The sequence below is a fragment of the Hemicordylus capensis genome, chromosome 2, assembly GCF_027244095.1.
Source record: "Hemicordylus capensis ecotype Gifberg chromosome 2, rHemCap1.1.pri, whole genome shotgun sequence".
Classification (NCBI taxonomy): domain Eukaryota; kingdom Metazoa; phylum Chordata; class Lepidosauria; order Squamata; family Cordylidae; genus Hemicordylus; species Hemicordylus capensis.
Window position 1 is genome coordinate 52,442,442 of NC_069658.1, and position 16,404 is coordinate 52,458,845.

General features: G+C 43.7%; 1 protein-coding gene across 5 annotated transcripts in view; it reads left to right on the top strand.

The window, feature by feature from the left end:
- Positions 1-16,404, top strand: part of RASGRF2 (Ras protein specific guanine nucleotide releasing factor 2) — a 179,979-nt gene that overhangs the window by 86,504 nt on the left and 77,071 nt on the right. For all 5 annotated transcript variants that reach the window (XM_053291216.1, XM_053291215.1, XM_053291219.1 and 2 more), the window contains exon 10: positions 8,108-8,268. In XM_053291216.1, coding sequence (XP_053147191.1) covers positions 8,108-8,268 — 161 coding nt within the window. The remainder of the gene's footprint in view (positions 1-8,107; positions 8,269-16,404) is intronic.

Sequence of the window (16,404 nt, forward strand, 5' to 3'; positions counted from 1 at the left end):
GACAAAGCAAGCTGTTACACTGAATGTACAACTAATAATGATTATATAAATAATAATTCTTGTTAGATATCAGTACTGCAGAACTTTTATCTTGTCACATATTGAAGTGTTTGTGTGGAACAGAAAAACTTGCTGAAGCTTGAGAGTACATTTCTGAGTGCACCAATGATCTGAAAGATATGCTGTTAAAAATTCATTCTTGCAGTGCTTTATAATAAAGTGTTCTTACCAGTATAAACAGAAATTGCTGCACATTATTCCATCAAACATTTACATTCTTTGAAGTTATTCTGCCTGACATCCTGGTATAAAAATAGGCTAAGTGATGATCAAGTGAGCTTTATTATACATGCAAGGGATTACATTTGAAACGTGTTAGACCAGAAAGTTGCCTTTTGTTGTGTACAGGTTCAAAAAAGAATTGTAAACTCAGTTGACAGTAATCTATTAATAATAGTTCATCAGTATGCTGTGGTGCATTGATTCTTTATGCTGTATATCATTCCCAGTATCCAATAGTGCATTAAACTGCATTTACTGCAAAACTGCTTATATCTATGCCTACTTTTTGTTTTTACTAGTACAGCCCCAAGCAAGTCATACTGAATCAGCAGGATGTTGGTCTGATTTTTATATGAGATTCCAGGCCCATGAAGTTGCTTACTTGCATTCAGGGTTCCATGTGACCTGGTCTCACAGGAAGCTGCACTGGAATTAAAATGATGCATGTTCACTGTTGAAGCACCTTTTAAATGAAATGCTTACTTGCATAAAAGATTGCATGGGTACATGCACCCCAGCTGCCTTGTTATTAAATAGCCCTTGTTGTCTTAAAAAGTGGGGTTTAGGTGCCTTAGCATGCCAGTAATAGCTGACTTGTTTTGTGTATCTGTCTCCAATTCCAAACATGTAAATTAACCAACTAGAGATAGCTTATTTAGTGTATCTATTGAAAGTGAAATGAAACTCTTCATCCCAAGATACAATTTTCAGAACTCTAGACAGTGCTCTTAAAAAATGATTTGGGAATCAGTTAGTATTCTCATAATGACTTGACTTGCAAGCCAGAGGTTGCCGGTTCGAGTCCCCGCTGGTATGTTTACCAGACTATGAGAAGCACCTGTATCGGGCAGCAGTGATATAGAAAGGTGCTGAAAGGCATCATCTCATACTGCGCAGGAGGAGGCAATGGTAAATCCCTCCTGTATTCTACTAAAGACAACCGCAGGGCTCTGTGGTCGCCAGGAGTCGATACAGACTCGATGGCACACTTTACCTTTTACCTTTTAGTTTCCTTATAGCCACTTTGGAAATATCACATATTATAGTTGTCATTCTTCAAATGTTTCAAGTCCCAATACTGTATACTTCTGGAGAAAGTTATGTTTTCAGTATTGAGCTAGCATTATTAACCTGGATGTAAGAACTATGGATTTTAAGGGAAATTCCTTTCCAATCAGTATGCTGAGGATCATAGTGTGCAGTCTGATTCTAGACATTTTAACTCAGAAGTAAGTCCCAGTGACGTAAATGGAATTTACTTTCAAGAACACACATAGGATTGCAGCTTTAGAATATTTTAGATATGTGGTGCAGAAAAGAGAGTTGGGTTCAATTCCCACTCAGCCATGAAGTTCTCTGGATGGCTGGGCAGTATGATAGTCTCTCATCCTAAACTATCTCTGGTTTCATGACACTTTCACATAACTGTTTTGAAGACAGAATTGGATAAATTTTTGGGCCTCTTTACCAGTGTTCCCTCTAACAGGGATTCTCAGATGTTGTTGATTACAACTCCCAGAATCCCGAGATACAATGGCTTTTGCTTGGGGATTATGGGAGTTGTAGTCAACAACACCAATCCCTGTTAAAGGGAACACTGCTCTATCATGTTTTTGGGTGTACACCTAACTTTTAAAAGTTGTAATAATAAATGTAAATGCAAAAAATGGGTGTTTGAAAATCAGTTTTTTAAATTTATTTGATTACATTTATATTCCTCCATTCTGCCATCAAGGAATTCAAGACAGCATACCTGGGCTGTGAGGAAACTAACTGATCTCAAATTAACATTTTTTTAAAAGATCTCCGTCCAGAGCTCTGAAAATTGTGCCTTGAGGTGAAGAGTTTCATTTTGTACTCAAAAAATATACAGTCACTCATCCAGACACTGAGCAGCTCTAAACTTGCTTAGCTTCAGCAAGGGGGCTGTGTCATGTGACCTGGCCATGCCCTGAGATATATGCCATATAGAATACATATTGGATTTTATCCAAACCTGTGGTGCAGTAGCACTCAGTTTTCAGAAGTCCCTTTCTGTGAATGGAAGAAGAGTTGCACTCGCACAAGAACCTCTTCCACTTGTGGAAAGGCTCCTTGCATGAGCATTACTCTCCTATTCATGGAAATGGCTTCCACTGATACCAGAGGTTTGGTTACAGCCCATTGACTGCAGGAGCATGCTCTCTATTGAATTTGCATTCATTGACATTCATTGGGGTTGTTTCTGTGTAATCTATGAAAGTGTTATGCATGCTACCCTTCCTTGGAGGAAGAGTGAGATATAAGCAGTGCTTTTTAAATGACGGTACGCACTGGTACTGAGTACTGGCACCTACTGGCATGGTGTGGCACCAGGGGCGTAACAAGGCTGGAGTGGGCCCAGAGACAAAAGTTTTAAATGGGCCCCTCGCTGATACACACACACTTCACAATATATAGTCATGTGACTTGCCTCATGTGACTTGCCTCTCTGGGGGGCCCCTCGAGGTGTGAGGGCCCCCAGGCAGCCGCCTCCCCTTGCCTAATAGTAGTTACGTCCCTGTGTGGCACCTTGTCCCTCCTGGGATCATAGTGGCAGGCTTTGCCTTCATTCCTTGCAGAGAAAGAAGGCAACACCCTCCCTGCTGCTGTGATCCCTGGCAGGGGGTGAGTTTTTGAGCACTGCGCCGGGTGCTTTCAGTGCTTTGCCACGCCCCCGTGCATGTGATGCACAGGGCGCATGGCCAAGTTCTGAAAACACCCACATGGCACTAAGGTAAGAGTACCGGCACCTTCCCCTCCCTCACACACACACACACACACACACACACACACACACACACACACACACACACACAAGCACTGGAAATAACCATTAAAAATAAATAACTAAATGTTCTGGCACAATTTGGAGAATGCTCTGTGTTCATCCTCTATTGTTACCCATTTTAAGAAGGGCATTGATAAACTGGAATTGCCCTTCAGAGAAGGTCAACAAAGATGGTGAGGGATCTGGAAACCCCAGTCTTGTGAGGAGTGGTTGAAGAAGCTGGGAATGTTTAGACTGGAGAAGAGAAGTGAGTGGAGATATGGTAATTGTCTTCAAATATCTGAAGGGTTGTCACATAAAAGAAGGAGCAGGTTTGTTCACTGTAGCTCCTGAAGACAGGACTAGAACCACTGGCTTGAAATGACAAGGAAGCAGATTTAGGCTAGCTGTAGAGAAGAACTGCCTGTTTGACAGTGGAACAATCTGCTATGTGCTGTGGTAGGCTCTCCTTCACTTGAGGAGAGGCTTCTGAAGAGCGAGCTTTCCAGGTTATAGCACTAAGACCTCCAATGCCTCTTCCAACTCTGAAATTCTGTTCTAACTATGACCATACTTCTTGGGAAGGAATAGATGTTCTCTGCCTATGCAACTAGTTCATTTTTGCGGTCAAGTTATAGAAATATAAATTCTGCTCTGCTTCAGAGTAAGGAATGTTTGAATAGGTACTTGGTTTTATATTAAATGTGGCAGACTGGCTAGCAATCCAGCTTAGGCTCTCATCCAGCAAGAGGCAGCCATCTGTAGTCTGGAGCAGAGTGGTGCAGTGGTCGTGCAAACACCACCAATATATTTTTCAGCTTTTGAAGGTTTTCCTGCTATGACAATTTTCTGGCTCCCATGACAGATTTCCTTAGTAGAGTAAGTCTTATCATACTGTATAATAATTAAAGCTGCCACTGTTCTGTGCCTTTTTTTATTCATCATTTTGTAAATATAAGTCCTACCTGTGCCTTCATTATTTCATTGCATAGATAAATATGCGTTATCACATATTTAATTGGACTTCTATCACATTCTGTCTTGCCTGATATTTACTTGCTTTGTAGTATGGAATAACAATTAAAAACTTAAAATACTGGCTGACATCCAGACTAATGTTGGACTAGTGCAATAAGAGAAGTTGCTCACACTTCACTTAGGAGTGTGCACAAAACTGGTTTGCTCAGGTTGCTTCGAGTCTGAACCAGACGAACAGAACCAGGTATGTTCGGTTTTGTGCCACTGAACAACCCCCCTGGCTCGGCTCGACGGAGGTTCAAACTTGTTTTTTAAAAAAATTATGTTAGAACCATTCACTGATAGGCCTCAGGGTGGGTGGGTGCCGGCACTGCCATGGGGGGGGTGTCCTCCACTGTTTCTCCCCCCGCTGGTCTCCCTGCTGGGCTCCCCCCATCCTCTAAGAGTTGTTTGGGCCCATTTTCGGGCCGTTGCAGCCCTTTCCGTGGTAGTCGTGCCCATTTTGGAGGCCACCGCACATGTGTACTGGCCATTTGTGTGGTCTGGATCATGACCTGGCCACACAAATGGCCAGGGCGCATGTGCAGCAGCCTCTAAAATGGCCACCATCACTGAAAAGACCCACCCTGAGATTGCATCAGGACCTCCCCTCCAGGCCATTGGATCCATTATTATTATTGTTGTGGTGGTGGTGATTATTTTTATTATTATTATTTACATTTATATTATTTATTTATTTATTTATTTTTGCATTTTTATACCGCCTTTCGTTAAAAGATAGCCCCAATACATACAATAAAAACACAATATCCAATACATACAATAAAAACACAATAAAAACATCATGCTAAAAGTATAAAAACATATAAAAACAGGCATAAAACAATACAACAAATTAAATAAATAAATAAATAAATAAATAAATAAATATTCCGCTCTTCCTCCAAGGAATCCTCCAATATATCCCGCTCTTCCTCCAAGGAGCCAAGAGCGGTGTACTACATACTTGAGTCTCTCCTCACAACAACCTTGTGAAGTAGGTTAGGCTGAGAGATACGTGACTGGCCCAGAGTCACCCAGCTAGTATCATGGCTGAATGGGGATTTGAACTCGGGTCTCCCCGGTTCTAGTCCAGCACTCTAACCACTGCACCACGCTGGCTCTAACCACAGCCCTTCACACCATACCAAAGCCTCTTCAAAAAGGTCTCCTGACCTTCAGGAACAGCTTTTCAAGGGCATGGGGGTACTACAGTGGAGAGAGAGCTGGAAAAGGTTTACTACATATGCAGACTTAGGGTTCCAACCCAGATATGTTTAATAATACTAGCTTAATCCATGAGAGCATCTGCGCACCAGTACTTGATTGCTCCCCTCAGCCCCGCCAGAGCCCACTCACCTCATAGATCTCTCCACCCTCACCTGAGCCATGCTCCTTCTCCTCCTCCTCCATCCCGTTGCTTCCTTCCCCCTCACCTCCTCACCCTTCTTGGTCGCTCCTCCATCCCATTGCTCCACCCTGCTCACTCCTTTTAGTCATGGCTGTGGCGTAGCTGGTGCTGATTGGCCAAACTGCAGCCCCCTAACTCCAGAGACCTCCCCACCCTCACCCCACTCCTGCTCTTCCCCTCAGGAGCAGCAGGAGCAGTTGACCAGGCCCTCCCTCACTGCCACTGCCATGGCCGTTCATTCTCCTCAGGATGCTGACAGGGTCAGGCCTGTCCCTCACCTGCCTGCCTCCTTCCACCAATGGCCTCAGTAGCCCCAAGCAGCAGCAGTGATGGCAGTTGACCAGGCTCTTGTTGTCGCCACCATGGCCATTCATTCCTCTCAGGATGTTGACAGGCCTGGGCCCATCCCTTGCCTGACTGCTTCCCTCTTCCAATGGCCTCGGTAGTCCCGAGCAGCAGCAGTGGTGGTGGTTGACCGGGCCCTTCCTCATTGCTGCCACTACCATAGCTGCTCATTTCCCTCAGGCTGCTGACAGGCCCAGGCCTATCCCTCACCCTTCCTTTTCTCTCTCTTCCCCTTCCTCATTGTTTTCTCTCTCTCTTCCCCTCTGTCTTTTCTTCTGCATTCTTCTTCCTTCCCCCTCTTCCTTCCTTCCTGAGTTAACAGATCTTGTTCATCTTGTTTCCTCATCTAATTTGCACAGTGGCTGCCTCCTACTGAAGGGGCTATTTCCTCCCTCATGACCCCTCTCTTTGCAGACCCCTGCACACTATCCTTTTATATAGAGAGATTTTACTCTCCTCTACAACCAAGCACATCTTACGTCTAGTGACGCATTCCAACCGACCTTAACCATCACAGGCTCCTCCTCCCTATCTGCATTTGGAATCCCCACTGCCCAATCTCCATGGTGCTTCTGCTTTGTTACCTCCGATTGGTAAACCACTGTGTGGGTGGGCTTGCCATCTACAAACTTAGCCTTTTATATATAGAGATGTGTGTGATCAGTCTGATTACTTAAAATAGCCCTTTGTCATTGATCAGGGTTTGCTAGCAGAAGTATGTCTCACAAGTATGAAAAAATAAACTTTGTTCCAGACTAGTTCTTGCACTAGAAAATGTTGCGCAAACTCTACCTACCAGGGGCGTAACTATAATAGGGCAAGGGGAGACAGTTGTCTGGGGGCCCACTGCCTTGGGGGCCCCCCGGAGGCAAGTCACATGACTGACTCTCCCAGCCGCGCACCTGCCCAGGATTCCTCCAGTTGTATTCATCCTCCGAAACTGTTGTTGTTGTTGTTGTTACATTTATATCCCGCTCTTCCTCCAAGGAGCCCAGAGCGGTGTATTACATACTTAAGTTTCTCTTTCACAACAACCCTGTGAAGTAGGCTAGGCTGAGAGAGAAGTGACTGGCCCAGAGTCACCCAGCTAGTATTATGGCTGAATGGGAATTTGAACTCGGGTCTCCCCGGTCCTAGTCCAGCACTCTAACCACTACACCACGCTGGAGCATGTCTTTCTCTAGTACCATTAAATGACTTGCATCGTCCACAATTGACAAAACCTTTAAAAAAATAATTTAGGATGATGTTCTGTTGTGGCTCATAGGAGATATATATATATATATATATATATGCTTTTTGTTACCACGATTCAGCCTCATTTAAGATTTCTTTACTTCATGAGCTGAGCTTCGGGGGGGGGGTGCATTTTAAAATCTTGTCTCTGGGCCCACTCCAACCTTGCTACGCCCCTGCTACCTACCTCTTACGCAACTAACTTCCTTCTGCTACTTTAAGTCCTCCTCTTCTGCTAGTAGTTGTGCAACACTGCAGATCAGTGCAAACTTCTTAGAGGTGTGTATTTGCCACCTTGCACAAGCGCAGTGCTAGCTTAGATCCTTCTCGTTATCAGTATTGATTTGTTACTGTTTTAAAAATCTTTTATATGTCCAACACGTTGTTGTTGTTGTTGTTGTTGTTTTGATTTCTATACCGCCTTTCCAAAAATGGCTCAGGACGGTTTATACAGAGAAATAACAAGCAAATAAGATGGATCTCTGTCCCCAAAGGGCTCACATTCTAAAAAGAACATAAGATAGACACCAGCAACAGTCACTGGATGTACTGTGCTGGGGGTGGATAGGGCCAGTTACTCTCCCCCTGCTAAATAGAGAAATCACCACGGTAAAAGGTGCCTCTTTACTCCCTTTTCAAGGGCTCTCATTGATCCTTGAAATAAATGACATGTGTCTAAATAAGGCTGAAATAGGTTTTTTGTTGTTTTAGCAGTGATTGTTATCATCATTTTTGTCCTAAGGCAAACTAAGAATTTTGCATAGTGAAGTAAGTAAGTTCCTCCATTGATTTCATCTTACAACTGTTCCTTTTTGTGTAATTAGACTACAGTTCTGCATACAAGTTGCTTAATTCCTACTGACATCAGTGGTCTGCAAACAAGTTGTGTATAGGACTGCCACCAAAAACTTCTTTGGTCTAAGTGTATTGTATGATGTGATATGAGAGAGATACATAATATCAAACTGATAATGAGGTACTTACTATTCATGTATTTATGATGCACTGTTTGCTTTTGTGATTGCCAGGAACTCTTATTCAGGTCCCTTCAGTTGAGAGGGGTAAACTTAGTAAAGTTCGTCTGGGATCATTGTCTTTGAAAAAAGAAGGAGAAAGGCAATGTTTTTTATTTACAAAACACTTCTTAATTTGTACGAGGAGCTCTGGAGGAAAGCTGCATCTACTTAAGGTACAGTGTTTTTAAAACCACCTCATTTACAACCAGCCTAGCAAAATGTATATTTATTATTATTATTTATTTAACACATCTGTATACCGCCCAAAATGCAAGTCTCTGTGTGGTTTACAACAAAACAATAAAAACAACAGATAAAAAGATTAAAACATTACAACAATTAAAATTTAAAATGTTAAAACTATTAAAAACACAATTAAAACAATATCTAATTAAAAGCCTGGGTGAACAAATGCATCTTGACTGCCTTTTTAAAAGTTGTAAGAGATGGGGAAGCTGTTATTTCAGCAGGAAGTGTGTTCCAAAGCCTCGGGGCAGCAGTGGAGAAGGTCCATCCCTGAGTAGCCACCAGACAAGCCGGTAGCAACTGCAGACGAACCTCTCCAGATGATCTCAATGGGTGATGTGGTTCATAGCGAAGAAGGCGTTCTCTTGAACACATGGTTCCTAGGTGTGGTGTCTTTCCACCATACAATATTTCATAATTGCACAATAGATGTATAATGTTAACATAAAGGTTCTAATGTAGTTAGTAAATTGAATCACTGAAGAAATGCACAAGAATTGGCAGGAAATATTATCACAGGGCCAAATTACACATATGCCCTTGTGTGTGTGTGGGGGGGGCGTTGTTTCCTAAAAAGCAACTGCAGGATAGAGGGAGAGGCAAACAGGATTAGGATCACAGAGTGGAGGATAAGGAATTTAACCTTTTTGAGGGGGTCCTGGTTAAAGATGTGCAGAACCGGTTCACTCTCGAATTGATCTGCCATGAAGTAGGGTGGTTCGAGCGGTTTGATTGTGAAGCGGATTGCCCTTCAGGAAGGGGGCCCTTTTTGGAACCTAACAGAACCCAGTCCAAAATGAACTGGTTCAGCAGTGAGAAGAGTGAGGGCAGTGAGAGGCATCTTTCAAAGTCAATGAGAAGGTCCTTAGCGGTTACTAAAACTGCCTGGAGCAACAGTGCGGCACTCCCCCCTGCAGCCCACGTGGCAGTGCTGCTGTTCTGGCACTCACCAGGCCTCCACGCATGCTCAGAGGACATTTGTGTGGTCAGCAACACCGTAAGAACATAAGAACATCCCTGCTGGATCAGGCCCAAAGCCCATCTAGTCCAGCATCCTGTTTCGCACAGTGGCCCACCAGATGCCGCTGGAAGCCACAGGCAGGAGTTGAGGGCATGTCCTCTCTCCTGCTGTTACTCCCTGCAACTGGTTCTCAGAGCGTCCTGCCTTTGAGACTAGAGGTGGCCCACAGCCCTCTGACTAGTAGCCATTGATGGAGTTGTCCAAACCCTTCTTAAAGCCATCCAGGTTGTTGGCTGTCACCACGTCCTGTGGCAGAGAGTTCCACAAGTGGATCACGTGTTGTGTGAAAAAGTACTTCCGTTTGTTGGTCTTAGACCTCCTGGCAATCAATTTCATGGAGTGACCCCTGGTTCTAGTGTTGTGTGAGAGGGAAAAGAATTTCTCTCTCTCCACTTTTTCCATACCATGCATGATTTTATAGACCTCTATCATGTCTCCCCACAGTCGTCTTTTTTCTAAACTAAAAAGCCCCAGGTGTTGTAGTCTTGCCTCATAAGAAAGGTGCTCTAGCAATAGCAATAGCACTTACATTTATATACCGCTCTATAGCTGGAGCTCTCTAAGCGGTTTACAATGATTTAGCATATTGCCCCCAACATTCTGGGTACTCATTTTACCGACCTTGGAAGGATGGAAGGCTGAGTCAACCTTGAGCCCCTAGTCAGGATTGAACTTGTAACCTTCTGGTTACAGGGCAGCAGTTTTACCACTGTGCCACCAGGGGCTCTAGGCCCCTGATCATCTTGGTTGCCCTCTTCTGCGCCTTTTCCAGTTCTACAATGTCCTTTTTAAGATGTGGTGACCAGAATTGTACGCAATACTCCAAGTGTGGTTGCACCATAGTTTTGTATAAGGACATTATAATATTAGCCATTTATTTTCAATCCCCTTCCTAATGATCCCTAGCATGGAATTGGCCTTTTTAACAGCTGCCGCACATTGAGTGGACACTTTCAGCGAGCTGTCCACCATGACCCCAAGATCCCTTTCCTGGTCAGTCACCGACAGCTCGCATCCCATCAGCATATACTTGAAGTTGGGGTTTTTCGTCCTAATGTTTATCACTTTACACTTGCTAACATTGAACTGCATTTGCCATTTTGTCGCCCACTCCCCCAGTTTGGAGAGATCCTTTTGGAGCTGCTCACAATCCGTTTTGGATTTCACTACCCGGAAGAGTTTGGTATCATCTGCAAATCTGGCCACCTCGCTACTTACCCCTTCTTCTAGATCATTTATGAATAAAATAAAAAGCACCGGTCCCAGTACAGATCCCTGGGGGACCCCACTTCTTACTTCTCTCCATTGTGAAAACTCTCCATTTATACCTACCCTCTGTTTCCTATCTTTCAACCAGTTAGCAATCCACACATGTACTTGTCCCCTTATCCCATGACTGCTAAGTTTCCTCAGGAGTCTTTGGTGAGGAGCTTTGTCAAAAGCTTTTTGGAAGTCCAGGTATACTCTGTCAACTGGATCACCTTGATCCACACACTCGTTGATACCCTCAAAGAAGTCCAAAAGGTTTGTGAAGCAAGATTTACCTTTGCGGAAGCCATGCTGGCTCACTCCCAGCAGGGCCTGTTCTTCTAGGTGCTTTACAATTTTATCCTTGAGGATGCTTTCCATCAATTTGCCTGGAGCAGACGTTAGGCTAACCGGCCTGTAATTTCCTGGTTCGCCCCTGGGTCTCTTTTTGAAAATCGGTGTTACATTTGCTACTCTCCAGTCCTCTGGTACAGAGCCCAATTGCAGGGATAAGTTGAACATTTTAGCAAGGAGGTCAGCAATTTCACGTTTGAGTTCTTTGAGGACTCTTGGATGGATGCCATCCGGCCCTGGCGATTTGTTAGCTTTCAGTTTTTCCAGATAGTTTAGTACATCATCTCTTGTCACTTCTATCTGACTCAGCTCTGTAGCTTCCATCCCTAAAAAGCCTGGTTCAGGAACAGGTATATGCTCAGTATCCTCTGCCGTGAAGACAGACACAAAGAACTCGTTCAGCTTCTCTGCAACCTTCATATCCTCTTTAACAATCCCTTTCACTCCCTCATTGTCTAATGGCCCAACCGCCTCCCTGGCAGGTTTCCTGCTTCTGATGTACTTAAAGAAGTTTTTGTTATTCTCCTTGATACTTTTGGCTAAAATGTTCCTCAAACTTTCCTTTTGCCTCCCTTATTGTCACCTTGCATTTCTTTTGCCAGAGTTTGTGTTCTTTTCTGTTCTCTTCATTTGGACTGGCCTTCCAATTTCGGAAGGAAGTCTTCTTCCCTTTTATGGCTTCTTTGATGGTACCCATTAGCCATGCTGGCATCCTCCTGGATATAGTGGTACCTTTCCTCCTTTGGGGTATACAATCTAACTGTGCTTCTAGTATTGTGGTTTTGAGTAAACTCCATGCACTCTGGAGTGAAGTGACTCTCCCGGTTTTCCCTTTCAGCTTCCTTTTCACCATACTCCTCATTTTGGAGAAGTTTCCTCTTCTGAAATTCAAAATGTCCGTGTTAGACATCCTTGGTGATTCTCTCCCTGCATGTATGCTGAATTTGATGGCAGTGTGGTCACTGTTCCCTAAAGGGTCGATGACACTGACGTCATGTACCAGGTCCTGGGTGTCACTCAGAATTAGGTCCAAGGTTATCTTCTCTCTGGTTGGTTCCATGACCAACTGTTCTAGGGCACAGTCATTTAGTGTATCTAGAAATTTGACCTCTCTGTCCTGTCCTGACCTGACTGTGAGTTTACCCAGTCTATGTGTGGGTAATTGAAATCACCCATGATTACAGCCCTGCCTCTCCTTGATGCCACCCTGATTTCCTCCTGCAACTCCCAGTCACTGTCAGCGTTTTGATCTGGAGGGCGATAGCACGTACCCAGTATCACGTTCCCTTTCCAGCCTTGTATAGTCACCCACAGTGTTTCTGTGGAGGACTCCAGTTCACCTAAGTTTTCTAGCTTGTCAGATTCTATTCCTTCTTTAACATACAGTGCTACTCCACCTCCAAGGCACCCCTCCCTGTCCTTTCTGTAGAGTTTATACCCAGGGATAACTGTGTCCCACTGGTTCTCACTGTTCCACCATGTTTCTGTTATGCCCATTATATCTATTTCTGAGTTAGCAACCATGCACTCCATCTCATCCATCTTGGCTTGGAGGCTTCTGGCATTGGCATATAAGCACCTATACGCTGAATCTCTCCCCTGAAGTATGCTATTCTTTGGACTCTTTGACCTGCTGGCACCGGCTCCTGTCTGCTCTTTATGTGGTTCTGCTCTGTCCCCATCTGTTTATCTGAATTCTTTGCACCCTCACACTTTAAAGGATGGCTTTTGCCAAATGGTATACTGCCGAGCTCCCATCAGCTGTTCCCCAGGTGTCATTTTAAAAGCTGCTCTGCAACCTTTTTGATTTTAACCGCCAGCAGTCTGGTTCCATCTTGGTTCAAGTGCAGCCCATCCCTTTTGTACAGGCCTTGCTTGCCCCAAAATGTGTCCCAGTGCCTAACAAATCTAAACCCCTCCTCCCAGCACCAACGTCTCATCCATGCATTGAAACCCCTCAGCTCTGCCTGTCCACTGTACCTGTGCATGGAACAGGTAGCATTTCTGAGAATGCTACCTTGGGGGTCCTGGACTTCAATACGCTACCTATCAGCCTAAATTTGGCTTCCAGGACCTCCTGACTACATTTCCCCACATTGTTGGTGCCGACATGCACCATGACAGCTATCTCCTCCCCAGCACTGCCTAGGAGCCTGTCTAGACGCCGCTTGATGTCTGCAACCTTCGCACCAGTTAGGCAAGTCACCGTGTGGTCAACATGCGGGTCACAAATCCATCTCTCTATACCTCTAATGATCGAATCACCCACTACAAGGAGGCCCCCACCCCCCAGAGGAGTATCCCCTGTGTGAGAGGATATGGGCTCATCATCCACAGAAGGGGTCCCTTCTAAAGGAGCATTTCCCTCTTCCTCAGACCTATGTCCTCCTTGCCCAAGACCTTCATTCTCCCTGACAGCCGAGGAGCTACCAGCCCTGGAGTGGGATGCCTCTGTCACATCCCTGAAGGTCTCGTCCACATGCCTCTCTGTCTCTCTGAGCTTCTCCAGATCCACCACCTTGGTCTCAAGGGAACGGATTTGTTCCCTGAGGGCCAGGAGCTCCTTGCACCGAGCACACACCCATGACCTCTGCCCATGGGGCAAATAGTCATACATGTGGCACTCTTTACAATACACTGGGAAGTGCCTCTTCCCCTGCTGACTTTCTATCCTCATACTGTTTTGTTGGCTGTTTACAGTATTTAGTTTATTGGAAATAGTTTATTATCTGATTATTAGATAGTTTATTTGAAGGATAGGTCTCAGCTGTAATGGTCAGCTAGTTAACTGTCCAAACAACCTTTCCCAAGATATGAGGGATACGAGGAAGGGATATGTACTTACGTTCCCTTTTCCACCAGGCTCCTTGTGATCACAGGGGTTTGTTCCAAACTCCCCTGCACACTTCCCGCTAAACTCCTGCGAAACTCCTATGTCCTGTTTGCTATTCCTCCCATGCTGACCACACAAACCGCAAACCAGTTCACAGACCCACAATTTGGTCCGAATTCAGACCAAATAGCTAAGAATGGTCCATTCACACCCTAGTCCCTGTGGCTTCTAATTAGGAAACAAAAAACAAGCACCAAGGGCCGATGATGATGATGATGATGATGATGATGATGATGATGATGAATAATTCGGTTTCTATACTGCCCTTCCAAAAATGGCTCAGGGCGGTTTACACAGAGAAATAATAAATAAATGATGTGTTTGATATAACATGTAGTTTGGCTCTCCATATTTGTGAATTCATAATTGTTGGCTCTGAAAGGAGTACTAGTGTTTCTAAATAGATTCTCATTAAAAGTGAAATCTAGTTAGTGAAAAATTACTGGGATACTTGACTAACAAGCATGAGGTTACCGGTTCGAATCCCAGACTATGGAAAACACCTATATCGGGCAGCAGTGCTATAGGATGATGGCATCATCTTATACTGTGCCAGAGGAGGCAATGGTAAATCCCTCCTGTATTCTACCGAAAGAAAACCACAGGGCTCTGTGAGCGCCAGGAGTCGAAATCGACTTGACAGCACACTTTACCTACTTCACCTTTATTGTAAGAAAGTTAGTGGTGATTGAATCTACATGGAGCTTTTTAATGTGCTCTCCCTTTTACAACAGGAACAAACGTGCTTTCCCCTCTGCATCCCCCCCCATTTTGTTGTTCAAATTTTAATTATAGATTTTTCTAATTAAAAAATAAAATTTAATGTTATGTAATTAAATTCTGTCATCAGTATACATAGCTATATGGGATAAAGACATGGTTAACATTTCCTCTGCCTCCAGAACTGCCCTGCAAAAGGGTTCCACAGCCCTCGGGCATATTTTTGGATGACATGGGAAACTTCTGGAGGCAGAGGAGATTGGCAAAATTTGCCCTCCCCCGCCGCCAATTACACACACAGGCACTGTAATAGTGGAGCTTTCCATAGCGTGGACATGTCTTTCTGGTGTCCCTGAGCTGTGTTAGTCAGGATGTTAGCCAAAGTATCTTCTTTTAAGGGAATAATAGAGATGGAATTGAGTCATTAGCTAATCTATTCCAGTCCTTGGCCCAACATACTTAACAGTGAAACCTTGGTGTTAGCATGCATATATATATATATATAATATATTATATATATATATATATATATATATATATATATATATATATATATATATATGGTACCAAGAGGAGTCATTCATTTCCATCTCACCAGGTCTTGTAACGATAAAGAAAGATGTCTTCAATATAATAATGAGAGTAATCCAACTGCATTTGTCTACAGTAATTATTATCATCATCATTATAATTAGCTATCATTAATCCTTTCTATGGCACTTCTCATATTCAAAAGGCTTAATAATTCTTTTCTCATTTATCTTCCCAACAGCTCTCAAACACAACATGCTACCAGTCACAGCACATTGGTTATCACCTCACTGGCTCTATGTTACAAAAGGTGTTCATTTATTATTTCAGATGACATGAATATCAGATCTATGCTTTAAAAAAACCTGGTTGGAGTTTTAATAATAAAACTAATTAATAGAAAAAAACCAAAGGTGGGGGGAATAGAGCAGATAAAACACATTAAAAACCAAAATTAAAAAAAACCTTATGTAGTAGGGGAATTTTTCTTTTCCTTTAAGGAAGTGCTGTCATGCAGTTTCAGAAGAATACTAGCAAAGAGGGTGTTACCAGGTTTGCTAAGAAATGTTCTGATTGCTCTAACAATAATTATACAAGACATGGGGTCCCTGTACATGTGTGACTTCCATGTCAAGATCACATGATCAAGAGAGACAAACAAACTTCCTGGGGAAGGGAGTTCCACATCCTAGACACTGTAAAGGAGAAGGCCCTCTCACGCATGACCACCAATCATATCTCAGAAGGTGGTAGAACATATAGAAAGGCCTCCTCAGATGACCTTAGTGGATGGATGGATTCATACCGGGGGGAGGCAGTCCTTTAGGTATTGTGGCTCTAAGTCATTTAGGGCTTTAACCAGCACTTTGAATTGCACCTGGAAATGGGCCAACAACCAATCCAGCCATGGGTTAATATGCTCTCAAGATCTGGTTCAGTCAGAACTCTCACAGCTGCATTTTGTCTTCAGTGGCAGTTCCACGGTAGAGTGAATTACAGGAATCCAAGGCATGCATGATCACAGCCAAGTCCTTTCCCCCCCAAATAACGGGTATGCCATTCTAAGCACTCCTGACCACAGCTGCCACCTGGACATCCAGGAGCAAAGCCTAGTCCAGGAGCACTCCCAAATTATGAACCTGATCATTAAGGGGAGTAATAAAATAATAATAATAATAATAACAACAACAACTTTATTTGTTAGTTGCCCCATAACAAAATGTTCTCTGGGCAGCTCACAACATAGCATTAAAACATCAAGTAAAAACACATAACACATGAAATCATAACACACCA